Raw genomic sequence first — 27,957 nt, forward strand, 5'->3', positions numbered from 1 at the left:
AGTATATAACATAAAAAATTTATATTTCAATAATATTAATGTATCACATGACACTAAGATTTTACAAGACTATTTTCTCTGTTGAGGAATCAGGAAATATATTACATTCTGCCTCTAGCGAGGGAGCGGTGCCCCCCACAACGTAGTGAAAAGCAAGACAAATCTAAAACCGAGACGCGGCGGCATTGTGACACAAGTTAAAAAATAAATAATTCCAGATTTTTATAAAAAAGAAACCATAAGTTAGATAAGAGGAGCGACAGAACTGTACAAAAGTAAGAAAATTACAAAAAAAGCAAATACAGTAATTTGTACATTCCTTCCTATTTACAATGGTAAAAAAGATATCAAACTACGGGAACGTTTGGGGTGCCCGCTTCAAAGTGTAGCTCAGTCACCTCTTGCTTTGCGCTGATGCTCTGTGTGGTGTGGTGTGGCGTGATGTTGCGGTGTTGCATGCCGTAGTGAAAGTGCTTATTATTTTAGTTCCCTTGGCACTACTTAATTCAGTCTTTTATATGAATTATGGTGGTGAAGTGAGGCGAAATGAGGAGAGGTGGTGAGCATGATATGATGGGTGTAGCTGTGTGATGTGGGTGAGGTGAAGTATGGGATGGTGATGTATGCTACAATGAAAAGTGAGTGGTGATTTGAGAATGACAATGGCGTGATGATGAATGGTCTCCTTGTCGCATCCTGACTGTGGCAAGTCATTGATAAGGTGTTGCATAGTACTGTCGAAATGTGTTGCAGTGGAGGTGTAGTGTGTGGTGTATGGTCTGTGGTGTGGAGAGCATGTGTGACTTGGGGGTGCAGCGTGGTGAGGGTTAGAGCAGCACACTCGCTTACACCCTGCTGCCGGGCGAGTATTTTTCCCTAACAAATGACAGACAGACAGACGGACAGACACAGTGCAGAACATTACATTGATAAAAAACAGGGGAAAACGAAGGGCGGGGCAGGAAAGAGCCCAAGAGATGCAAGAGATTTTGAATCCCTGCATAACTAACATTTCTGTGAGCAACACGAACGGTATCTACATTTGTACATAATGATGGTTTGTTACATTATTGTAAATATTTTAAGTTATTATTATTACTATTATTTATTTAATCATTTATTACTATGAAAGAGAAGCAATTATCATCTGCAGTCGGATCCTTCCTTGTACGGGTATAAGGTGTGGTGGAGGCCGGGCACATCCAGTAAAGTTTGTTGCTGTGGCTGGCCCGCCGCCGCTGCCGCCGCCCCAGTCAGCTGAGCCTGAAGCCTCTGCATTAAGTCCTCTGGCAGCTCCGGTCTAGGGGGCGGCGGTCCAAGCCCTGGGGGACCTAGGCCTCCAAGACCATACTCAGCCGGGCCAAGACCCAGCTGTTCTTGCCCACCTGCAGTGGGAGGGTCAGCTTGGTGGGGATACACTTCATATGGAGCACCTGGGGGCGGGGGTGGTGGCGGAGGTGTATCCTGCGGTATTCCAGGGTCAGGTGGAGGCTCAAATAGAGGACTGGGGCCAATATTTGCAGGGTGTGGTTTGGGAGGGAGAGGGCAGGTCGGGGAAGCAGCTGAAGTGTCTGTTATTGGCTGGTCAAGCTGAGGGGTATCTGGGGGCTGTTCTGGAGGTCTGGCTGCAGGGGGCCCAGGACCCTGATCCTGTACACTGGACTGGGGTCTTCCAGGAGTGTTGGATGCAACATAGCCATCCGGACGACGGGACAGCTTCAGTTTTAGTGGCACTTTGGGTGTAGTGGTCGACTCCTCTTTACTTGAGTCAGAGTCTGGCTTTGGCAGTGACAATCTAATTTTCAGCGAAGGTGCAAGTGCATCTGGATCATCACTACCACCCCTGCTGTTGTTACCACCATTATTGCCACCACTGCTTGTTGCACTGTTTTCACTCTTCCCTTTACCAAACCTTATAACTAATTTCGGTGTATTTGTGCTGTCGCCAGGTATCACTTTAAAATCGTGTTTGTCACCGGGATCACCATCCTTAGCCTCTGAACCAGAACCACCACCACCCTCCCCTGAATACACTCGCCGCTTCTTATTCTTCTTTTCTCTGTCTGACCCTTTTTTACCAGGCTTATCGAAATTGGCCATAATTTGCTCACGGAACTTCATACTGTCACTCTTGATTTTTGCTATTGGGTTTTCCTCAGCAAGACGCTTTTTAGGTGGTCTCGGCTGCTTTCCAGCAGGATAAGATGGCACTGTCGTCACCTCACTGCCCTTCTTACCCAAGCTTATTCTTAGTTTGGGTGGTGGCTTGGCACTCCACACATCCTTTTCTTCTGGACCTTTAATATCCTTAGCACCCCGAGCACGTTTCCTACTTGGGTCACTGTCGGTGGATTCAGAGTTCCGTTTACCTGGTTCATCCCTAATATTCCACACATCAAGATGACGCAGCTCTCTAGGCCGCTTACGTCGACTACCACTAGCTGAATCATCTTGAGTGTACATCTTGTAGTCCTCACGCGTGGGAATAGAAGTCATGGAGGCCACGGCTTTGGGGATAGTGATGCCAGTGCGGGGGATATGTGGAGCAGGACTGGGCGCACTGCTGGTTGGACCAGCTTCAGGGTTTTCTGTAGGCAACTGATCCTGGTATTGCCGGATTAATTCCTTCTTCCTCATACGACGCAATGTGGAGGTGGTGGAGGCTGGGGTGGGAGCACCAGAGGCCTCAGGAGCTGGAGCCACTGTGCTACTGCTAGAGTAAGAATTAGCATAAGGGCCTTTGATTTTCAGTTTCAGCTGGTTGGTACGTTCATCAATTCCCAGATGTGCTGTTGGGCCACTTATAGTAACTTTACTATGATCACTAGTATCCTTTTGTGCAGCAACCAGGTCTGTTGGGGGCCCAGCCTCCCTCGCGTCTGCAGCTGCTGTAATGGTCAGCTTTGTTTCAGATATACTGGCTACTATTTCCTGTGGAGTGGCATGCAAGACATCAGGTGTCTTGGGTGGGCCATCAGGCATTGAATCCGGCTGAGGTGGGGTTGGAGAGTGAACACTGCGACGCAGCTGAGAGTTCTGCATATTTCTGTAGTCCTCCAAGATCTTAGCTACCTTGTCATCATCGTCCTCTACAGCACGAGAGGAGCCTTTCTCCTTGTACGCAGACTTGGACTTCTTCCCAGACTTTTTTGGTGATTGTTCTTTTTGGTCGCTTGTATAGGTAGGGGTGGCTGACTGCTGCTGATGCTGTACTTCTTGTTGCTGTTGTTGCTGCTGCTGTTGCTGCTGCTCTTGTAATTGTTGTAGATGCTGCTGTTGCTGCTGCTGTTGTTGCTGCTGTTGCTGTGGAGCAGTATCAATTGACTGTCTTTTTTCTCGTGAACGTCTATAATCATCCAAGGTATTGTTTGCAGGACCATCATCATCGAATTCATTGTCAAAATCAAAATCATAAACAGTCCCAACAAGCTCCTTTGGAACTGACACGGAATTACATCTGGGGCTATGACCACGACCCTTGCCCTTACCTGCATTTCTACCACGACCCTTATTGTAACCACCCCGCCCAGCCTTACCACCTCTTTTTTCCCTTGGTTTGGGAGGTTCCTTGTTCCAGCGGGGCGAAAGGGTGCGGGATCGGGGCGACCGTTTCTCCTGTCGCGGTGCACGAGGCTCCTGCATGTATATCGGCACTCGTTTAGTTGTGGTGGTCTGTTCTTCCCGCTGTGGTGTTGGGCTGTCCTCCACAGTGATTGTTTCCACCTGAGGTGATTGTTCCTCACGCTGGTTCTTTGGGCTGCCAACCACCACCACAGGGGACTTACTGGCACCACCTGCATTGCTGGCTGTAGTAGTAGGCACAGTGCTGGTTGTGGAAGTGGTGGTAATGCTGGTGCTGGTAGTGGTAGTAGTTGTGGTTGTGGTGGTGACACTAGTGGTTATGCTGGTAGTGGAGGAACTAGTAGAAGCTGTGGTAGAAGAAACAGGTGGTCGAGGAGGTGCAGCTACCGGACTGGGTATGGGTGGTGGAACAGTCTTCTTGCTGCCAAACACTGAATTAACAGGTGATGCTTGTGGCTGGGCAGCCTTTCCTGCTCCATCCACTGCTAGTATAGTTGGAGAAGCTGCTGCCTGAGGGACCTTTTGGGCAGAAGGCAAGAGCTGTGGGTCTCCGACTCGGGAGGCCCGGGAGAGTAATACTGAGCGATCAGTGGGAGGCACCTCCACCACCTCACTGTTACTGTACACACTTGATGGTGAAACCTGCACTGGTGCTGCCTGGCTGGGCGGTAATACTGGTTCCTCCCACCCTCCACCACCACCCTTGGAAGTAGTTGTGGTCATGGTGGTGGTAATGGTGGTGGTGGTTGCTGGCATGGGTGTGGTGGTAGTAGTAGATGTACTGGTGGTAGTGGTAGGGGTGGTGGTTGGAGTAGGGGTAGGAGTAAGGGTGGGGACAGGGATGAGGGCAGGGGTAGGGGCAGAAGCTGGGGCTGGAGTGACTGTAGTAGCCGTAGTTGTTGTTGAAGTTGTGCTGGGTGATGGGAGGCCTGGTAACACTTTGGTAGGTGGGGAGGGGTGAGGTGTGCCAACCATCAAGGGAGAGGGTATTTGTTTTACTACCTTCGTGCCAGGACGTCCACTGGCCTTGCTGTTTGGTGGGACAAGGTCTGGTGAGGGCGGCAGTGCATCACGGAGGGGCATACGCATCCGCTCTTGAGCTTCTGCCTTATCGGCATCCCTGGTAGCTTGTGCTTGAGCCTGGGCATATTGGTGCTGGGTAAGGGCAGCTACCTCAGAGGCAGGAGTAGGTGCTGGGTGCTGCAGTAAATAGGGTGCATTGGGGTTGAAGAGACCAGTCTCCATCATGTGGCGGATACGGTAGGCTTCAGATGACATCATGCCATGGTGGGCGTTGAGTAGCTCAAAGGGATTGTAGATTTGAGGATCCGCTGAGTATAACGATCGCTGCATTTCCAGCATTGACATGGAAGCAATGTCCAGGCCAGGTATGGGTAGATGAGGGGCCAGGGGACCTTGGGGATCACCCTTATGCTCCTGTTGTGGGGGGCTTTTTGCCCACTGGCCCCGCCACTGCTCCACAAAGCTGGCTGCCGATGCCGAGGTTCCACTTTTGGCTGAAGACCCTTCTGTAGCTGCCTGGGATGTTGTGGCAGAACACTCAGGCTGGGGCTGTGGAAAGCTCTGACTGGACGGAGGAGACAAAGGACCGGCCTCGCTGGGTGGGGTGGCTGCAGCAGGAGGCTCTGGGTGTACCTCCGCCTGTCTCTTCATTTCTCCTATTACATCTTCTAGATTCTTCTTTTTGGTGGGTGACACAAACTTGTTGAGACCCTGTTGCTGCTTGACCTCAGGAGGGGTTGAAGTTAGTGGCAAGGGGGCAATGGCAGGTGTATGTACCGGAGTAGAAGGTGTGGCAAGAGCTGGGACAACAGAGATGGGGTCAGAGTCAGCACTATCAGCCACCTCTGCACATGTGGCCTCGGGCAGAAAACTATTTACAACAGTATTTACAGTGACCAGTTCAGGGCACCCGGCCTGGGCCCGATCAACAGGCTCGGGTGTATTTATTGCACTCTTGTAGCCACTATCCTTTGGCTGCTCCACACGCCGCTTCTCCCCACCACCGCTCGCTGCCACAACTTCCTCATCACTATCCCCAATGCGAACTTTCTTATTTTCTGGCTCAGTGTCTGATGTCTCCACAATGTCTGCCAACCGCCCAACTTTAACCTCTTCATCCTCCACGTACCCGAACACACCAAGTCGTCTTTGATGATCTTCCTTCTCCCTCCCCTCAACCTTTCCTGTCTCTTTCCTCAATTCTTTTTCTTCCACTCTGGACAGATGATCAACATCCTTGACCAGTTCATCCTCAGCTGATGGCTTTGGTTCAACTGGTTTTTCTTGAAGGTTTTGAGGCTTACATATCTCACTCTTCTCTTTCTTACACTCTTCTTTCTCCTTGCTCTCAGTTTCAACTTCTACACACTCTTCCCTACCTTTAGCATTCTCCCTTGTGTCTTTCACTATTAATACTTCCCTTCCAGCTGGGGCACTTACTCTTTGGGTTACACTTCCTCTTAAGTTCACACTTTTTTCTCTTGGAGGCAAAACCCTCGAGACCTGTGTCCTCTCACGAGTATGTGAAGGCTTATCACTTCCTTCACTCACACCCCACTCATTTACCTTGTCTTCTTTCTCACACTCTTTGTTTCTTGTCTTCGCTATCTCCCCTTTGTCAGTCTCTTTTGTTCCCTCACTCTTATCTCGTTCTTTTGTGACTTCACTCTCACCTCTTCCTCTGACTACTTCACTCTTATTCCTCTCTATTGCTACCTCCCCTTTTTCCCGGTGTCTCCCAACTTCCCCCTTCTCCTTGTCTCTTATAATTTCTCCTTTGTCCTTCTCTCTTACAACTTCTCCCTTGTCCTTACCTCTTACTTCTCCCTTGTCCTTTTCTCTTAATAATTCTCCCTTACCCTTTTCTCTTAATAATTCTCCCTTACCCTTTTCTCTTAATAATTCTCCCTTGTCCTTGTCTCTTACAACTTCTCCCTTATCCTTTTCTCTTACATCTCCCTTGCCCTTTTCTCTTACTAATTCTCCCTTATCCTTGTCTCTTACTAACTCACCTTTGTCCTTGTCTCTCACTATTTCACCCTTATCCTTCTCTCTTGATGCATCACCTTTGTCTCTCAACCCCTCCCTTCGCTGCCGTAATATATCTGGCTCTTTCACTGTTTCCTTCTTTTCGGTGGTGGTGACTCCTCTGGCGGAGGGTGGGTGCTTCTCTTTGCTGCCTCCCTCTGCGACCTTCTTGCTGGGGCGGAGGTGGGGTGGTTCCTGAGGCTGTACCTCCCTTCGGGTAGGGATGTGTCCGGAGAGTGGAGGCGGTTCTCTCTCTCTTCCTCCTCTGCGATCTGTCCTGGGTGGAGCATTAGTGTGACCTGGGATGTCTTGCATGGGGAGGTCACCAGCACCAGCTCTCTGTCCGCACTCAGCCCCACCTTGACGCAATCTCTGCTCCAATCCTCCACTCTCTCGTCGACTGCTAGACTTGGCGGTGCCGGAGGCTTCCTTCTCAGCGGACACTCGGGATTCACTTCTCTCAGTAACCGGCGGCTGAAACCCATGTTCAGGCCGCCCTTCGGAAGTTTTAAGCTTCTTATCAGGGGCCTTCCTACGGGTTCCAACAGCCGGTTCCTGATTTTCATCCTCTCGTTCATCACTGTCGGAGGTGAGATGAAGGTCGCCAGAGATACTCGATCCACGAAAGGGCTGCTGACGAGATCTTGCATCATCCCGGCCTTCGTCCTCCCCCTGACCTGGGGATGCATGACCCTTCCTGCCTGGGGTGGTGGGCTGTCCAGTGCTGTCGTTGTCGTCGGATGAACTTTGGTATTCCCGTACAAACATTTCGCCACGAAAAAACTGCTCCCCTGTATGAGTCTCCTTTGCTGCTTCCAGTATAGGGTCTGTGCGGATCTGGGCTGGGCGTTCCCGTCGCCCAGCGGCACTACACTCCTCTTCGCTGTCTGAGAAGATAGACTTGGACACCTTCTGCAAGTCTTTCTGCTCTTTCTGGTCCTTGACTGGCTTACGAGTGATGGTTGGACTCTCTGTCTCACTCTCTGACTCCAGATCAGATGCGGCAGTTGGAGAGTGCTGTTTGACTGTCCGTGGAGATTTGGACTTTGATCGCCCACTTGTTCGACTCTCCTGTCTTGAGATTCTCTTTGTTTTTGCTGGAGTAGGAGCAGGCGTTGCTGGGGCTTCCAACTCCTCTGTGCCAGATGCAGCTGGGGTGCCACTCTTATTGGTACTGCCCTTGAGGTTCTCAGCAGCCTTCCTGGCAGCCTGCCGCATTGGGACATACGGAAGGATCTCAGGAGGCTCAAACAAGTTCTTCTTGGGAGCCTCAACTGCTTCAGTCTTGGCTTCTTCTGCTGTGCGATCAGCCTTTTCCCGCCCGCCTTTCCCTTTCCTCCCTTTGGTGGGTGTCAACCGTTTCTCCTCTCCCACCTTCTTCTCAACCTCCACTTCCTCCATGTCTTCCTTGGTGTCTCGTACAGGTTTAGCTGTAGTCTTCTTGGTGTCTGGGATGGCTGGTTCAGCTGGCTGGGTGGTGTTGGCAGTGGCAGTAGTGGTGGTGGCAGCAGTGCTGGTGGTGTTCTGACTAGTGATCAGCTCTGAAGCCTTCTTGGCTGCCTTCCTCTGTGGCACAAACAAGTGACCTTGTGTTGCTTCCACCTCGGCAAGCTTTGTGCTGGCTGCTTCTCCCTCACCTTCTTCTGCCTGTTTCCCTTCACTCTTAACCTTCTCCCCTGCTTTCCTCCCTCCCTTTCCTCCTTTCTTTTTGTTCATCCTCTCCACCTTCGCTTCAATCTTTGGAGTAAACTCTTTCTTAGCTGCCTTAGTCTTAAGAGTTGCATGGTTCTGAGAATCAGCGGTACTATCTTTATTATCATCATCACTAACATCACTTTCACTGGACACTGTCACACCTTTCTTGTCCTCTTTCTTTGGTCCTTTACTAAGGGAGGTTTCAGGGGCATTGTCTGAGCTAGAATCAGAATGTTCACTACCACAGGGCCCATCACTGCTGATCACCACCCCATCATGACTCTTGTCATCATCATCACTGGAGAGTTTATAGGTGGGTGGTTGCAGCTCATCATCATCACTGAGCTCCAGTTTAGGTGGCTCCAGGGCAGGAGAGCTGGCAGATGTGGCTTCACTGCCTCCTGCTCCTGCTCCTGCTCCCACTCCAACCCCTGACCCCACAACTTTGCCCCACCGACCCTTCCGTACAGGCTTTTTATCCTTGGCAAGGGTGAGCGTGGGTGCAGGTCGGTCATCCTCACTGCTGGCACTGGACTCCACCTTGGGTGGCGTTACCTTCTTTTTGTTTCTCCTGCGAGTAGGCTGAGGCTTGGGCTTGGGTGGAGCAACTTCAGCCTCATCCTCTGACGACTCAGCACCAACTCGTGTTGTCCTGGTGGATGAGGTATTTGGTTCCACCTTGATTGTTTTATCAGCAATGAGGGCATCAAAATCTTTCGAGTCCCGGTCATCACCAGATAAGCCGACACGTTCCCTGAAGGACTTGCTCTTGATAACAGAAGCCCTACCCGTACCCCGCCGCCGCCGCCCCACCCTCCCTCTGGCCCCCACAGCCCCTGGTACACCCTCCTCTGCACCTCTATCCTTCTCTGAGAGGTGGAGGAAAGAGTGCCGTGGGGGCTTGGGTGTGGATGGCTCCAGTTTGAGTGAATGGTTTTCCTTGGCAGGCTCCTCTTCACTGCTTGTGTAAACAGGGTAACGGCTACTGCCCTTGGTTGGCAGCGTCCATTTGGTAGAAGCGAGGGAGGAGTCGGAATCTGTTGAAGAATGCAAGGAGCTGGACCGAGACCGTCGTTGTTCAGCCCCATTGACATACAGCTTCTTGTAAGGATTTTCTGATTTCTCCTTTTTAGGTCGAATGAGGCCGTTAATGTCTTTCTTTTGTGGTGGTTTCCTGGGCCGGGGAACTGGTGCAGGCGCTCCGGATCCACCTTGCATGGCTGCCAACATCTTAGCAAACTGCTTCTGTGTGTGGCGCGGGGCATCCCGGTGAGAAAACATTTGGTCATACACAGATGGACCATGGTTAGCCTGCTTGACTGCCTCAGCCTCCTGAGGGGTGAGACCACCCACTGATAGCAGCGCCGCTTGCTTACTAAATGTCTGCTCCCGTGTCTTGATGAACGACCGGGAAAGACGCTCTCGACGACTGACCATGTAACACAGATTCCGCACCTGAGGAAGAGGATGTTAATAAATATAAGTGAATGTGTAATTTTTATCAGCAGTACAGCTATATGAGTTAATTAAATTCTGCAGTGATAAAATACCTATTTTTTCTTGCCAACACTAATGATATTACAATTAAAATAGCTCTAACCTGCCAAATCACTATCCTAAACCTACTTCCCACTATGGGGTAAAACAGATCAAGATATAAAGAAAATGAAGGTAACTTAAGCATGAGAACACTCAAATGAGCACCCAGTGATATCGGCCATACATTTATTCAGTCACTCTTCAAGCCATTGAAGTTCTAGGCTCCACCTCACATGCAACAATCCACACAAAAATGTGCTTCACACAATTAAGTTACTCTCACAACACCTGTTGGGTGGAAACCATTCTGTTACTGGTCAAATTACACAGTGAGTGCAACCATAACTAGTACATGCAGTACTTTAGCCATTCATTCATTTCTATCCATGTCAAGTCTTCTCCTTCACGTCTCTACATCACTTGGTAGTTTTTTTACACTCCATGTCCAACCAGCATTTCTTGGCCTCCACACCTCCTGCTACCCTTACATTCACTCAAATAAACTCTTTCACCAACTTATTCATGACCATTCTCTCACTGGAACCACACCTTAACAATCCCACTTTTCCACTACTGTACTCCCAATAATTGCCTTTCAAATGCATGTAACACCAAACTTTTACACCCATGCATCAATGTAAGCACCAGCACACCACTCAGGCCTTTAGTAGTCTCTGTACTTGCTATTATAATATGCATTCTGGGGACAATGCACATCCTTGTCTCACTCTATCATTCAAGTACTTACACAGGCTTCCTTACAAATCAGAAACACTCTCCACAACACTGAACAATTTTCTTTCCACACCAAATACAATAGATGTAGCGCCTTCCATGATCCCTCGCAGTTTATTTTCTCATATGCTATTTCCTGATCCACAAATGCCAAAAGCACCTTCCAGTCTTTCTCACATGCTTTCTCCACCGAATGCCCCGCTGTACATAACTGATACCAATATTCTCAACCAGTTCACACACACCCCTCCTTATCTCTAATCATATATTCTTGTCTTAATCACTCAATTATTCATTCCTATATCTTCCTCACAACACTTGGTAGATATATTCTATTTTTTGCACTCACTTTGGTGATTTTTGTACAAAGAGTACAATTATATTCCTTTTCCACTCCACTGGCACAAACTACACTCGTCCAGGCTTTCTGGCATACTTCCCCAAAACAGTTCATGACGGTCTTTCAAGTAGGCTCACCTTTGGCAAAAGGATACTGTGACAAGAACACTACATATGCAAGCTTATACTGACTCAACTGCAGCCTTACAATCATTCCAGCCCGTCTTCTCACAACTACCTCTAAACCCAGACCCAGATGTACGGAATATTACTCATCATCATCAAACTTCTGTGTATACAATGCACGTAAGGTTAGGAATATTAACCCCTGCTGGGCTGATACTTTGTACTTTAACTTCCCTGAGTCACTGTTTTATAACTAATGTAAACTGTACCTCACATCAGGTTTGCAGCTTGGCCCATGCTGACCTTGAAGCCTCATATGAGGTCTGCAGCTTGGCAAGGGTTAAAGCTATAAGTGGAATTATGAAGCTTATGGGATGTGGAGGGCGAGAGAGAAAATAAAACGGCATGGCTAGAGAGAGAGAGAGAGGTTCAGCTGAAAGAAGGAAATATATGGATGAGGAAGTTGAACAAGCAGTGGATGAAAAAGAAAGTAGGTTGTGGTTTGGGTAGATACAAGAGAGGGATTCAAATGGAAAGGGAACAACTACCCTATATTAAAGGAGAGAAACACATGAGGTGATTGGCAAAGAGAAAAAAATATTGCATTTTACCCGCTCGAGGTACTGCCGTAGCTGGACGAACATCTTCATCCGCTCGATGTCGTGCTCCTGCTGCTGGGACAACAAGTCGATCTCTTCACTTCTTGGCGTCAGCAATGGCTTGTTGAAGCTTGACTGTTGGACAAGAAAAAAGTTGTCAGAACAAGAAACAAATATTACGATGGCATAACATTATCCAGCCACCGCTGTGCTATACCAGCAACAGACAGTAATGTATTGATGTTTCCCTTGGCCACTTCAAGCCAGTGAGTTTTCTTTTTTTATTCTTGCTATTTCCATATGATTCTCCTCAGCTCAGAACACTCACAGTACAGAGGGGGGTCAATGACAGCCACCACATATCTAACTCCTACAGTTCAAAAAGTCTTCAAAGCTGAAGAAAGTAATCTGGCAGTAACATGAATACAACAAAGTATACATCACTGGACTGAACAGGTTATACATGTACCTGCTGGAGTGGGACACTTATGCATGGTGGCACTGATAAAACTACACAGCACCACTACCTGATTATGCAAACAGCCCTCAGTTCACTACCTGTTTCTCCAAAGAAGAATGGTGGGCTACAGGAGCACCACAAGCTATGAATAACATACAAACTTTCTTGAAACCCTCCTCTGGATGTCACATCCTTAAGACAAACATTCAGTAATAATCATTTAACAGGGATTCACCCTATACTCTTAGTGGGTCATTAAAGAATTAGTTGACGGATGGATGGATTAATGACTAAGCACTAAATTTTAGGTCTAAATGCTACCTAGCATGGTATAACAAAGAGCGTACTGTACATAGCTCAGCTCCTTAACTACCACTGACATCTGGGGATGAGCATCTGAGACTGTGCCACTGACATCCATTTAGCATGATTTGTCAAAACTACAGGCAAAAGTGATACACAAGGGGACATATACTTAACACTGTATGCAATCTTGACAGCCCTTCAGCTCTTAGTCATACATCACATTTGGTCAAGGAAGCAATATTTTCACAAAATTTACCAGTTTGTGGGTGATTTGGCATTATGTACCTTATGATGCAATTTTTTTTATCTTTCTTACAGAAATAAAATAGCAGTCTTTTGGGAAGTTTTCTTAATAACAGCTAGTTATTTCTATGCACCTGTAATAGAAATTTTGGTATTATGCAACCTTAAGACATAATTCTTTTCCTATCTGCAACATGCCGCTGCTGTAGTGAAACAATATAATCTCTAAATTTCTTTCATATTTAATGCTATGTCAGAAGTTTTATCATTACAGCCAAAAACTTTTTCATAATTTTGATTTTAGCACAATGCAAACTACATGTGCATTTTTTTTCTCCCTGAAACGCAGCAACCGAATCCAGAGTTTTTACTGCAACAGGCAGGTATGCCAGACACATTCTTCATTATCAGAGTAAAAGATGTGCAATGAGTAAGATGAAAGAAAAACAATCCCTGGGGCTGCGTGGGGAGACACGACCTTAGCCCCTCATCGGCAGTGATGTGTAAACCCGGGACTAAAGACAATAGACTATTTGCTTACGGCAGCAAGTCTAGGTTACCCACTCCAGAAGCCAACACTCTTGCTGATATTCATACACTGTATAACAGGCTTAACAGGTTCTAAATGTTTTTGCAATGTACTGTAGTTTTCACATTCACTGCTTCCACAGCCACCTCCTAAGTCAACAGCTGCATTAACCGATTGCAAATGACAATAAACTTACAGGAAAAATCGCCGGAAAACCGACTGACTTCAGATGATTGCAAGCAAAATAATTTACATATGGTTGGACAACACAAAAACATAGATTATTACACTTGCATCAACTGGTAACTCCCACTCCCATGGCAACATCTACATGCATCACAGCCTTCTGTCTCAAGCCACTCCATCACTGACGAGTCTAAACCGTCGCCAAAGGAACCAAATGAACAAAAGGTCAATCCACGAGGGGATTTGGGGGTATCTTTCAAACTTTATAAAGGGATGGGGCCACTAACCCTTTGAACCAATTCATTACCTCAAGCACTTCTGTCCCTCTTTTACTCTGTGTTCAGGTTAGGTAAACAAAGTATGCATGTATGTACATACAGTTCTTTTCAGAGCATATGCTGAATAGTGTGTGCTTGAAAGGAGCTCGGAGTATGAAAATGTATGGTTATCTATATATGAAAAACTATACTGAACAGTAAGTCACAGAAATGTCGAAAGCATACCAGTGATCCTGAAAATTACAGCTCTTTTTACGTATATTTTAAGAGCACAACATCTGTTTTTACCATGTCTGCAAGTGTGGGTTCGACAACCATGTTACCTTGCGTGACGAGAACCAACTTCACTTATCTAAATTCATTCCCAATATACTTTTTACTTATCAACTGACTTCTGGATGCGCAGCAGACTAACACACAAGCTGGGTTAAATGTTATCTGGTATGGATGCATCGATTTCATTCCATATGAGGTGGCTGTAAGGTTTATGATCACGTAATGCTGTTTCGGGTTTAGAATGGAAAAATACTGATAATCTAGCTTACGATTTCTAATCACACCAGGTAATAATGTTTTTTTTTTTTTTTTTTTTTTTTTTTTTTTTAATGCAAGGAAGAAAGGACCAAAGGCCAGAAGCCCGCAAATTATTCCCTCCAAGAAAAAGCCAACATACAGTATGATCACACATAGTATTTTTTGTTCGCTTCCCTACAATCTGAATATAGTCACACTGCAGAGGAACACCCTTCTTTACTCTAAGTTCACACATCTCAACATTAAAACGACACATATGCCTACTCACCCGTCTCTTGAGCTTCCAGTAGTTGAAGATGGTTTCAGTGGTTTCAAAGTCGATGTCCAAGAAGTTTGAGGTCTCCAGAACATCCACGTGTTTGAAGAATTCAGATTCGATCTGCCGCAATTTCGCTGCCCTTGCCTGATTTTTCTGCTCTGAACTCCAGTCTTTCTTTTTCTTAGGGGCAGCACTATCTTCTCCTTCTTCACTTTCTCCCTCTTCACTGCCAAGTTTCTTGCTTGAGACGCTGTGCTTCTCACAGTATGACTGCAGAGAAGAGAAGAAAACAGGTTTTAAAAATATAAATAAATAAATAAATTACAAGACAACTAAATGAGTTTCTTAAAGGGTTGCAAGGACTTTATTCTAAGATGGAAATTGGTTTTCAGAAAGACTGATAAAATTACTGAAAAGAAAGTTGTTCAAAGGATGTATCAAAGTTAAGCAAATGCAGAAAGCTTCTCATAAGAAGGAAGATTGGCATTAGGAAGACTCCACTGGCCAACTGACTCTTCAAGACATTCAATATCAATGAGGCAGATCTGATGTACATATCAAAAGCTTTCAAATCATACTGTACAGCAAAGTATGTCCTTGTTCAAAGTCACCTTTTTATGTTACAGTATTTTCATTATTATTTCCATTTCCATTTAGTATTATTATTACCTGCAAAAGTGACAGCAACTAAGCCCTGTCATCATCCTTTACAATATCTCTCACAATCCAAATTTCTCACAAAAAGGAATGTTTTGACCTGTCTCTTTAAAAACTCAACAGGACGTCAACAGTCTCACGCATAACGGCAGTCTATTACAATATATATAACCAAGGGGCCGTAAAGAAGAGGTCAATCAGATATAGATGACTGATGGCAGCTCATTTCCTCAAGATGCTAACAATCATCTTCACTTTGCAACATCACACCTGGGCAGGCTGATGGAAATATTAACTATTCAGCAAGATGCTCTGGTTTGCCAAATGTAAAAACCATGAAATCCTAAGACACAGCTTAAATTATATTTCAGTTTTTATTGGCAGCCAGTGGAGTGGAGAGGTATATGAGAGTGGTGGGTGTGAGCTAGGAGCAGGGCAGTGAAATGGCGGGGGAAAGGGTGACATGGAGGTGATTTGCTTGTGGCCACCCCTTACAGGATTAAGGCATTTGGCAACAGATAGATAGTCAGTTCAACTCAATTTGAAATGAGGTGGTGGGAGTTCTCAGAGGCAGACTAATGATGAGTTTTGCTGCTCTATTTAACACAAACACAGACTGGATCTTCTGCAATAAATTATTTGGAAGACCAATCTATTACACATTACTGTACAGTACTATAATCAATACAAGACCATCGTATGAACCAACGTTCGGATGCCACGTCTATTCAGAAACTGTCTCATGGGTAAAAATTTCTTTTGAGCAGGTAACAGACTTTGAAAATCTGACTAATGTGTTCCACTTAAAATAGTCCTGTTATAATATACATCCAAATTCCAAACAGAACTCATTGGATGAAGTTGTAACTCACCAGTAAGAACAGTCAGGGCATTTTCAGCATCATAACCACTTCTGTGTCCAAGAATAATGATAATTTTGATTCTGCCAACAATCAGCTGTAAGTCTCCTTTTTATCATACAGATCTTCACATCAGATATTAGAGATTCCATTTTATTCTTTGTATCTGTAATGTGTCATCTTCATATAAAGCGGAGTGTCACAGGGATAAAACTGAGAGGTCACAACATGTGCGTCAAGCTGAGACATGTTACTGATGATAACTGAGAACAGAACTGGACCTAGAACCGATCCCTGAGGGACTCTTAACAGAAGGGGAACTGAGTCTGCACTGGTGTGGTCCACTAAAACACTCTAAGATCTGTCTGATCTTAAGAAGCAGAAGGACATTGTCACAAACATCATAAAAATGCAGATATTAAAGCAACAATTCATAATTTATGGTGTCCAAAGCCACATACCGATCTAACAAGGCCAAGAAAGACAACATCCCACTGCAGGTGTTCACCACAATGTGATTTTGAATCATTGTTGATGCAGTTTCAGTTGGGTGATACTTTTTTATGCCAACAGATTGAGAGAAATGACTCAGTTTCATTCTAGCTGTGACAGGAGCTGAAGAATTGTAGCCCACCTGATATTCTTCAACAGGAATGACAGAGACAGGTCAACAGCTTAACATCATCTCCACATCAAGACCAGGCTGTCTGAGTAATTGCCAAAGCAAGGTACATTTTTCAGGTGGCACAAAGTTACCCTCTAAGAAGTATCTGCTAACTATTCTACAAATAACGACTGCTGCATGGCAGTGGATGCTCATATACAGCTGGCATCTGTGACATGTTATGTAGATCAAGTGGGTAAAATGTTTAAATGAAGTCTATACTATGACACATTTTATTCATGTCCAATGAATGAAATGACGAAAACACTTGACATACTGTGCAGGGCGATTGGAGTTTAGAGAATTTTTCAATGAGGGAAGGACTGTCTGGCACATTTCTTATACAAGATAACTGTGAGAGAATGTAACAAAATAAAAACTTTTGTCCCTAACTGCACACTGAAATATCTGTATGCTTCCAATAAAATCCTTACCCTGAGTTTGACCCCATCATCAGCACTCTCATCCTCAATGATGGCCTTCATCTCCAGGCCATGCTTGAAGGCGCAAGTAACATGGTAGGCAGTCTTACAGGTCTTGACAGAACACTGTATGCATGCACCACGACGTTCTCGGCACAACACACACACTAGTGCCCATCGACTTTGCTGTAAACACAGGCATAAAATGAGAAAGGGTCAGAAGGAATTGTGTAATAATAATGATCGTAAAGCATAGATACACATGAGCGACTGAGTATGAGGGGAGCAGTTTAAGAATGATCAACATCTATCTGAAACTTTCCAACAGATGTGGCGCATGGAAAGTGATGGGGAGCCCTACAGTATGTAGGATGTACAGTAATATGAAACAAGACTGTGGAGGCTGCAGGGTGACTACATAAAGGTGTGTCTGTCTCCACATTAATGTACACATGAGAGATTATGTAACATGAGTGGTAAGTCAAGAATGAGAGTACAAGAAATAAGACTGTTAACTGTTTTGCTTCCTATCATTTACATTGTATTCTATTACTGCTACCACTTGATGATTTTATTAAACTTGGAGAGACTCTGTGAGCTGGAAGAGTCAGATATGGTCTCCATTAACCCCTTTACTAAAAGCAGTCACGCAGCAGCTGACTGTAACAGTAATACAACACATCATGGGACTGACAGGATTAAGAAAATGAGTGATTTTCAAAAACTGGACAGAATAAGAAAAATTGGTATTCGTTATGGATGTCAATCAAGAAAGTCCATTGATAAAAGATTAGAAATACGTGCTGAGATGAAATGGAAATACTGTATACAGAGAAGGGATAAGTTTATCTATCTATAGCCCGACGCCCTATCCCGAAAAGGGCGGTCACAGACAAAACGCCTCTAAGTCGCTCTGTCACCCACTATTTGACTGCCCTCCCTCCAACTCACTCCCCCTTGCCTCATATACCTCTCAACTCCATCGCTCCACCTCATCCTCGGTCTCCCCCTCCCTCTCTCCACTTCACCTACATACACCCTCTTAGTCAGTCTTTCATTCTCCATTCTCTCCGCATGTCCAAACTATCTCAGTGTATTTCTCCTAATCTTCTCAACCACATCCACTTCTGCCCCACAACGTTCCTTCATTTGTCAACCTGTCCCTCCACGTCACTCCACATGCTCCTCTCAAGTAACTCATTTCCACTACTCTCACCCTTGACTTGTTCCCTCTAGCAAGGTCCACGCCTCACTTCCATACGTCAAGGTAGGGATCACAATACTATCGTGCAGTAACTTCTTAACTTCCATACTCACTTCCCTATTTCTCATCACTGCTTTCAGTGAAGGACATATCCAGTGGTGAAAAGGAAGGATGTGAGTAAATCTGAAGGCAGCAGGTGGTGTGGTGTGCCAAGATGGATGAATGGATGGATGGGTAAGGCAAATGAATTTGTGAGAAAGTGTGAAACAGCCTGATGCTACGGAACTGAACAGGCATTTGGGGGAGGAGGAGTACAGACAGTTTTGTTACTGAGGCCTTAGTCAGGATTTTAAAGGCTTGAGTGGTCCAGTACATTTGGCATGCTGTTCAATTGTTCTCCTACTTTAGGGTTTTCTTATTCTTTGTTCTGGAATCCCACCTTGCCCTATCTCTTCACTGGGAAGTAAGGTATGATGATGATGATGATGATGCTGCTGCATGATGAAGATAACTGACTGATGATGATAACTGATGATTATGACGGGATGATGATGATTGATGATAATGATTGACTGATGATTAATGATGATGATGATGATGATGACAAGACGATGATGATGATGATGATGCAAATTTTTAACACACTGGTGCTCTGATTTGAATAACACCCTACTACAGAACTGTATTCATATTTTAAAAACACAATACTGGTACAAAAATCTTCAATGCCCTTACTTAAATGCTAACTGAGAAAATCTGTCCAACACTTACTGGGATGTTGGGTATTTTGGTGATTGGCTCCATCCTTTCAACGGAGCCAATGGAGACCTCGGGGATCCAGAGGGCGCATGCCACGTGCGCCCACTTTTGCCCCGACTTTGTGGACTTCATGGCACCACCTGAGGGACCAACACAGCCGTTAATTCACCACCACACCAACTGCACATACAGAAATTTAATAAAGCCAAAGGAAACTTTATTATTGACATCATCATCCAGACCCCCTGTCCCACCTTTGGGCAGGGTACGGAGTAGCAATGTCCAGACAGCCAAAGTTTGACCACTCCAATGGGCCACGCTTCCATTCACTCGTCATTCAAGCCCCCAGAATCCTCGCTCTATCTGATACGCCAAAAATATTCACCACATTCTGTAATTTCACATAAACATATCCAACAGAGTCAATCCAAATGCTGTTACATTAAAAAGAGGTGCCAAATCCCTGATCATGCACTTCTCACAATATTCATCCTGCCAGCTTGATCTCGTCAGCCTCACCAACTACACACTCATCCACCATACCCCTCCACCTTCTCCTTGGCATACCTTGCCTCCTCCCTCCTTCAAATTCGCTCAGATATACCTGTTTCACCACTCTACTGTTATCCATTCTCTCCACATGACCATACCATCTCAGTAAACTTTCTTTGATTCTGGTGTCCTCTGACTTCCTCACTCCGCATCTTTCACGAATCACATTATTTCGTATCCTAGCCACTCTCGGTACTGTACTCCACATGCATTCCTCAGCAGTCCCATCTCCACTGTTCTCACTCTTGACTTTTCATTTTCATGCCACATTATAGTCTCACATCCATATGTTAAAGTTGGCAATAACACTCCTTCATGTAAGCCTTGTGCAGCTGCAACACTCAAGCCTGTTTCTTATCAAGGCCTTCATAGCACCAGCTACTTTCTTTCCTTGTGTCACTCTACTTTCCACTTCTTTTGCACATTTTCCTCTCTTTTCTATCACTGTACCCAGGTATTTGAACTCTCTCACCAATTCCAGTCTCTCTCCATTTACTGTAACATCACACTGGGAGTCACCTTCTCTCTCGATCACCATCACTTTACCCTTTTCTACATTTACTCTCACGGCATGACACTCACACATACCAGCAAAACTCTGCACTTGTCTACCAAGTTCTTGTCCTGTATTTGCAAGTAGCACTACATCATCAGCATACAACAAATTGGAGATATTCCATCTATCACCATTCATTACCAATGCCATCCCTCTCTCCATTACTCGTGTTTTTACTTCTCTCATCACCCCATCCACATACTGTATATATATTGAATAACCATGGGGACATCACACAACCTTGTCGCACGCCCACACTGATCGTGAGCCATTCACTTAGATGGCCATTAACCCTTACACGTTTCATTACCATCATAAAAACTCTTGATGGCACCTAGCAGCTTACCATCTACACCGTACACGTGCAAAACCTTCCACAGAGACACATATGAAATTACTGTAAGCTCTCTCTTCCTCTCTCTCAAATGAAAACTATCAAAACCACCCATTTCACAAAGAAGTATGTTGCTAATTCTACTGTACTGCTTTCTTATTCCTACTTCTGCATCTTACCAACCCTGATCATTGGTGGGAAAGAGGCTTGGATAATACAAACGATATTCTTTATTTTATACTTTATTTCGTACTTTGTTCTTGCTACCATCAGGTAATTTTACTCAGCTTGGGAGAGACTTTTCAAATTCAAGAGGCCAAACACAACTATCATTTGTTCATTCAAAAAATAAATACATAAATAAATACAAGTACTGAATAAAATCATCTGGAGGCAGCACGAATGAACCGATGAAGTATGTCAGCAGATTTAAAGGGTTAGAGATCAAAATATTCAACGCTGATGTCTTACCTTTGTTTGGACACAGCACACAGTCAGGTTTGATGCCGAGGGAACAAGTGCGACAGAGCCAAGACCCAGAGGGGATGGCTGTGATACCATAGCAAGCTTGGTGCACACAGATGTTGCACGAATCACAGAACACCATCTCATTCCCTTCCTCACTGTCCGGCTGATGGCAGAAGACCCAATACAAGTTATAACAACAGTTTGTACAATGTCTGAAATGGACTCTACCAAGCATAACTATCAAGTGGTGTCACTGCAAAACATCTTCATGTAATGTACATATTTAAAACAAATTTTATGTACCAATTACATTATTACACTAAATACAACCTAAAGTTTAATAACTTGATAAAGTGCCTCAACTGTTTATAATATTAATCAGCCATCCAGGTGGGTATGCAAGATGCACCTACACAACACACACCAATTACCTACCAGTGCCATGTGGATGACCATCAATTTCTATTCCTGTCAACCTGAACACCTCATTCCACTCTCTCTCCATTTTATATCTCCTATACTTAACCTCTCAAACATTCCTTTCCACCCCCCTTCCCCCAGCTCTTCCCCATCTTCCTAATATTCCAAACCTCCTCTCACACTCACCGAGCGACAGACGTCACAGATAACATCCTCGTCAAACTCTATGGACAGGGATTCCTCGGTCTTGAGCATCTTGTGTATGTTCTCCCAACACGTCTCTTCTAGATGCTCTATTATCATCTCGAAGATCAGTGGGGGAACTGGCGCAGCTCCTACAACAAAGCCAGAAGATTAATAATTGAATTTACAAAGAAAATTTACAGAAGCAGAGATAAAAAGAAAAATGAAGAAAAAATTACCAAAAGCAAAGTGGAGAACAGGGTGAACGAACACATGAGGAAAGGCACGTTGGAACAATGAATAACCGACGTGAGGCAGGCTTGGAGGGGTTATTACTACAGACATTAACTGCACTCTTAGGATTACACACTTGGCAGTTCTCCAGACAGACACAAAAACAATTCTTCAAAATACAACAAGTTATATGAAGTAACCATTTACTTAAAAGAACACACACATGGAATGTAAGAGGAGCGAATGATGAGGTGAAAGAGAGAGAGATTGTCCAGGTGCTTGAGGATGCGAAAGTGGATGTATGTGGAATAACTGAAACAAAATGGAGAGGAGAAAGTGTGAGAGAATGGGAGTATGGATGGGGTATATGTGCAGGAGTAGATGAGAATGAGAGGGCAAAGGAAGGAGTGTGTATAGTTGTGAGTAAAAGATGGAAGAAGAGCATAAGACAGTATGGATCAGTTGGGTCAAGGATTGTGTGGGTAAAGTTGAAAGTTGGAATACAAATGTGGGCGATTGTGTGTGTGTATGCGCCAACGCAAGATCGTGCTAGAAGAGTGAGAGAAGAGTTCTGGACAAATGTGGAAGTGTGCATGGAAAAGTTTGGAAGGAGTGAGAGAGTGTTTTTGATTGGTGATATGAATGGTAAAGTTGGTAATGTGAAGGTGGATGGAATAGTTGGTGAGTGGGGTGTGCCTGCTGAGATAGATGAGAATGGGAGTGCGCTAGTGGACATTTGTGCTGGGAGGGGGTTGGTAATAGCCAATACCCTCTTCAGGCATAAAATGATCCACAGGTATACATGGCGAGTGATGAGAAGGGTGGGTGGTGAACTGAATGAAAGGAAGGCAATGATTGATTATGTGTGTGTGGATGAAAGGATGCGAAGATGTGTAAAGGATGCAAGAGTGTATAGAGGTTGGGGGAGTGGACTTTCTGACCACTACTTGGTGGTGGCCAGAATTAGGTTGCAAGTAAGATGGAGGAATAGAAGAAGGGAAAGACGAGAGGAAGGAGTAGTTGCAAGGAGAGTGGAAAGGTTACAAGAGGATGAGAAAAAGGCAGAGTATAAGAGAGAAGTGGAGGAACGATTGGGCAAATATGAATTGGAGCAGATGGGAGACGTGGAAGGTGTGTGTAAGATATTTACAGAAGAAATATGTGCAGCATGTGATGTGGTGTGTGGAAGGAAGAGAAGACGGAGGGGGTGCAAGGAACAGCGTGGTGGACTGAAGAGGTGAAACAGGCTGTGGCACAAAAGAAGAAAGCATACAATGAATGGATGAGAAATAGGGGCGTGGAAGAAGTTGAGAGGCGGAAGAGAGAGTTATATGTGGAAAGGAAGAGAGAGGTGAAAAGATTAGTAAGAGAGAGTAAGAAGAGAGTGGATGAGGAATTTGGAAGGAATTTGAGTGTAAAGTGGAGGGACTGTAAGAAAATGTTCTGGAGAGAAGTGAAAAGAGTAAGACAGGGTGGAAGTGAAGTTAGCAGGGGAGTGAAAGATAAAAATGGTAGATTACTAGTGGAGAAGGGAGAAAAAGTGAGCAGATGGAGAGAACACTTTAAGGAATTGTTGAACGTGGAGGATGGAAGTAATGCGAGTATAAGTGGCTGGGGAATGGCTGGGAGAAGAAGGGAGGTGAGAAGACAGGAAGAAATCAGTAGGATGGAAGTTGTGGAAGCAATGAAGAAAGTTAAATCGGGGAAAGCCCCAGGAATTGATGGAGTGTGTGGTGAAATGCTGAAGCATGGGGGAGAGATAGTAGTAGAATGGATGTGGAAGATGTGCAGATTGGCCTGGGAGGAAGGTAGAGTCCCGGAGGATTGGAAGTCAAGTATAATTATTCCCTTGTACAAAGGAAAAGGGGAAAAAGAAGTGTGTGGTAATCATAGGGGCATTTGTCTTCTTAGTATAATAGGAAAAGTGTATGGTAGGTTACTTATAGACAGAGTTAGAGAAAGAACAGAGAAATTAGTTGGAGAAGAACAGGGAGGCTTTAGGAAGGGAAGAGGTTGTGTAGATCAGATATTCATTCTTAGATCTTTAGTGGAAAAGTTTCTAGAGAAGGGAAAGAAGTTGTATGCGGCTTTCATGGATTTGGAGAAAGCATATGACAGGGTGGATAGACAAGGATTGTGGAAAGTGTTAAGAATATATGGAGTAGATGGGAAGTTGTTGAATGCTGTGAAGAGTATGTACGATGGTGCGAAGGCTGCAGTGCATGTGGATGGTGAACTAAGTGAATTTTTCTCTGTGAAAGTTGGTTTGAAACAGGGATGTGTCATGTCTCCATGGTTGTTCAATCTGTACATGGATGGGGTAATAAAAGAGGTACAAGGTAGGGTAGTGGATGTTGGAGTGGCCCTGGTGAGAGAGGATAGTGTTTGGAAACTCCCTGTACTGTTGTTTGCAGATGATACTGTGTTGTTGAGTGAAGACGAAGGGGAGCTGCAAGGCTTGGTGGATGAGTTTGAGAGAGTGTGTAAGAAACGGAACCTAAAGGTGAATGTAGGGAAGAGTAAAGTGATGGTCTTTGAGAGAGATGAAGTCAGTGAATGTACAGTGAGGTTGGATGGTGAGGAATTGGAAAATGTGAGTACGTTTAAGTATTTGGGTAGTGTGATGAGTAAGGATGGAGGTTTGGAGGGTGAAGTGCTTGAAAGGGTACAGCAGGGAAGAAAGGTTGCTGGTTCCTTAAAAGCAGTGATAAGAAACAGGGAAGTGAGCATGGAAGTAAAAAAGTTACTACATGACAGTATTGTGATACCAACTCTAACGTACGGAAGTGAAGCTTGGACATTGTTGGAAGGACACAAGTCAAGAGTGAGAGCAGTGGAAATGAGTTATTTAAGAGGAGCCTGTGGAGTCACGTGGAGAGACAGGCTGACGAATGAGGATATAAAGGAGCGTTGTGGTGTGGATGTGGATGTGATAGGAAGTGTTGTGAGGAACACACTGAGGTGGTTTGGCCATGTGGAGAGGATGGAGGGTGAAAGATTGACGAAGAGAGTGTATGTGAGTGAGGTGGAGGGTGGAAGAGGGAGGGGGAGACCGAGGATGAGATGGAGGGATGGGGTGGAGAGGTATATGAGAGAGGGGGGTGTGAGTTGGGAGCAGGGCAGTGAAATGGCGGGGGACAGGGCGACTTGGAGGCGATTTGTTTGTGGCCACCCCAAACGGGATTGAGGCGTCTGGCAATAGATAGATAGATAGAACACACACATCTAACCTCCTCACTACCATGATATCTTTGTGGCTCTGGTAACCCTAGATTTTAATAAACTGGCTACAGGAGACTAAGATTACAATACCGCATAGGGTTATGATAAGGTTGACCAGGATAGTTAATCTCTTGTAAAACAAAGAACTGCTATCAGAACTTCTGTCTCTTTTGTATTGGTATATATAATTAAATGGCAAATTCCACTGACAGTGAATATAGCTTAATGTACTGTGCCACTACTGCTTTTTTTAAATTTTTTATTACACAGTTAAATCTTTGTTTATATTGTTTACAGGGGCTCTAACATGCCCATGCGTCAGCCCTGGTTACCTCATGGTGGCTCGTCACGCTGCAGCCTCTCTGTTCAATCCCTTATCCCTGACGTCACACTCTATGACCTTGTCCTACGTCATTTTCAGTCTATCTCCTGCAACTCTACCCTCAACATTCACACCTATCACTCTTCACACCCAGATGCCATCCACCATCCACTCCACATCTAACATAAACTTTCTATTCATATACAACAATAGCTTTTTGTAATCCTTTCTGCCATTCAAACCTTCCTCATGTACATATTTCTCAACTCCATCTTTCTACCATTTTCTTAAGTCTTTCTATCCTCATTCTCCATTATGCTTTAGTTTTATAAATACTTCTTTAACATCCACAGCACAATATTCCTATCTAAAAAGTGTTATGGTGTAATAAACTTTTCTGGACCATTCTCCTCTACAACAAGGCAGCACTACTCATGAAAATAACTTCAGGACATATTATATAATCCATTAAGAGGGTGTATCGTAAATAAGAAATTATGAATGCAAACAAAAACACAGGATAAATCAAGAAACAAATCTGGCATAATCCACACTTACCCATCCTGGCGCGCTCTCCATTGTATGCGGTGAGCCATTGATCGTCCAAGTCATCCATGTCGTAGCGGCACATCTTTTCAGCCTTTGTGGGTAGGTTACTCAGAATGTGTTGCTCATTGCTGAAGAATTCGTCGTGGTTCACTCTGATGAGCTTGTCTTTTGTCCTGTTGGAATGAGAGGCATTGGAGAAGTCAAAGCAGGGAAGGGAAATGGGAGACAGTTATACAGGTCCTCTTTTGAATCTAACAGCCTAAAACTGCCATCTCTTCATCTTGAATACTGGGTTGTTGCAATCAGTCAGCAATAGAATATGCTAGTCACACACACACACACACAAAGTACTACAGAAAGGGTGCAGGGGCACAGCACTGTCTTCTTCTACCACACGGCTAAATAAAATAAGCGCAAAAGGATGAAAATTCATGTCAAGTTAGTGTGAAAGACCAACAATGCAAGTAATGAGAACAAAATCACCATCATCAAATCATACGTCTTGCATACCAAAGTTTGCATGAAACCTGCTGTATACTCAGTTTTTTTTATTGAGGCAAAGATGCACTTGACAGGTTGGTGATGATTGGCTGAATGCAACATGTCCAAATAACATTTACAAGCCCAAATCCCCCCTCAGACATATGGTGTTAATTAATAATGATGAGTAAAGAGATTATGAGGTAATGTTGCAATCAGCCAATCATCACCAACCTGTCAAGTGCATCTCTGCCTCGATAAAAAAAACTGAGTGTATGTACTTTATGCTTCTGCTGTTCTCACTCTAACATCTTCTCTATTTACACTTTATCAGTGAGACAGCATGAGATACCAAACATACTCTTACTATTCCAGCTCTTCCCACAACACCTTCACTAATACAGGCCCCAACATCCCAGCCTGCATTGGCCTTGGTCATGTAAATGGCAGCTCTCTATGCTACTCAATCTCTGGCAGCCTCTCCTTTCAGTCCTATATACCTGAGGTCACACTGTATGACTTCATCTCAAGTCTTTTTCAGTCTGCCTCTCATAACTTTACCCTCAATGTTCACACCTCTCACCCTCTGCACCCAGTTGTCAGTCTCCATAATCTCCACATGGCCAAACCATCTCACTCAATCCCTTTCATCACATCAGAATACATAGCTACAACACAACACAATAATAACAATGACAACAATAATAAATAATACTAACAAAATAATAATGGTAAGCAAAGTAAAGCAATGAACCCAAGGAGATGTCAAGTACTCACAGTCTAAAATTTGATTCACGGTCCCGTACTGTCTTGTGGGTCAGGACTTTAACGGCAGATTCTGGGAGGGAGTCCGGGTTTACGGGCACCTGGACTCCTCGCTCCCACTCCTGCTTCCACGGGTCCCCGATACCCCAGTAGTCATCAGAGCTCAGGGGTTCGTTGTCCGCCAGCTTCATCGCAGAGATAAGGTCTTTACGGAACAGCTGTAAAAGATATTAAAGTAGAGTCATTCCAGTGCATGAAACATTGGTTTGACTGGTTAGTAATCCTGGGAAAATGTGGCTGAAAGACCCAAATCAGTAAACTGACATATATAATTTTTATTTTTTCATCATCATCATCTGGACCTCCTTTCCCACCCTAGGGCAGGGTGAAGAGTTGCAATGTCCAGACAGCTGAGTAAGATTGTTGGAAACAAGCCAGAAAAAATAAAATGAAAGTCCCTTGGATTATGAGACTATACGGAACAAACTAATGATTAATACTGGGCATAAAACTGTATCATGCACTATCTGTGATAGATTTCATTGCTGTAGAGGTTTGTTTATCCAGTTCATTGGTTAGGATCCTTTATATATACCACCACTGGAGTTCTGGCACCAATTAAAGGGTTCCATACTCACCTCTGCTGGAGCCTCGGAGGCGGAGCGGTTGTATGCTCGGAGGTCCCCCAGGTGCTTTGGGGTCCATACCGAGCGCTCCTCATCATCAGAGGCGGAGTGATCGATGCGGCGCCTCTTTCGGGCGGCGGAAGCTTGGCTGCTTCCCCCGCCCCCGCCCTCCACCGACCCCCCCGCCTTGCTTAGCTGTCTCTTGATGCGTTGAGACAT

The 27,957-nt window shown here is 44.8% G+C and overlaps 1 protein-coding gene across 1 annotated transcript; it reads right to left on the bottom strand.

Moving 5' to 3' along the window:
* Positions 1-53: 53 nt before the first annotated feature.
* Positions 54-27,957, bottom strand: rno (PHD finger protein rhinoceros). Its single transcript, XM_080266686.1, has 10 exons — positions 27,751-27,957; positions 27,125-27,330; positions 25,877-26,040; positions 21,544-21,692; positions 20,941-21,100; positions 19,040-19,167; positions 17,077-17,250; positions 14,471-14,731; positions 11,679-11,801; positions 54-9,783 (listed from the first exon to the last, which is right to left on the bottom strand). The coding sequence occupies exons 1-10, from the start codon at positions 27,955-27,957 to the stop codon at positions 1,144-1,146; spliced, it is 10,212 nt and encodes a 3,403-aa protein (XP_080122812.1). The 3' UTR covers positions 54-1,143.

Source organism: Coenobita brevimanus, chromosome 21, assembly GCF_032717465.1.
Source record: "Coenobita brevimanus isolate Jiangsu-jjx chromosome 21, ASM3271746v2, whole genome shotgun sequence".
In the NCBI taxonomy this organism is placed as follows: domain Eukaryota; kingdom Metazoa; phylum Arthropoda; class Malacostraca; order Decapoda; family Coenobitidae; genus Coenobita; species Coenobita brevimanus.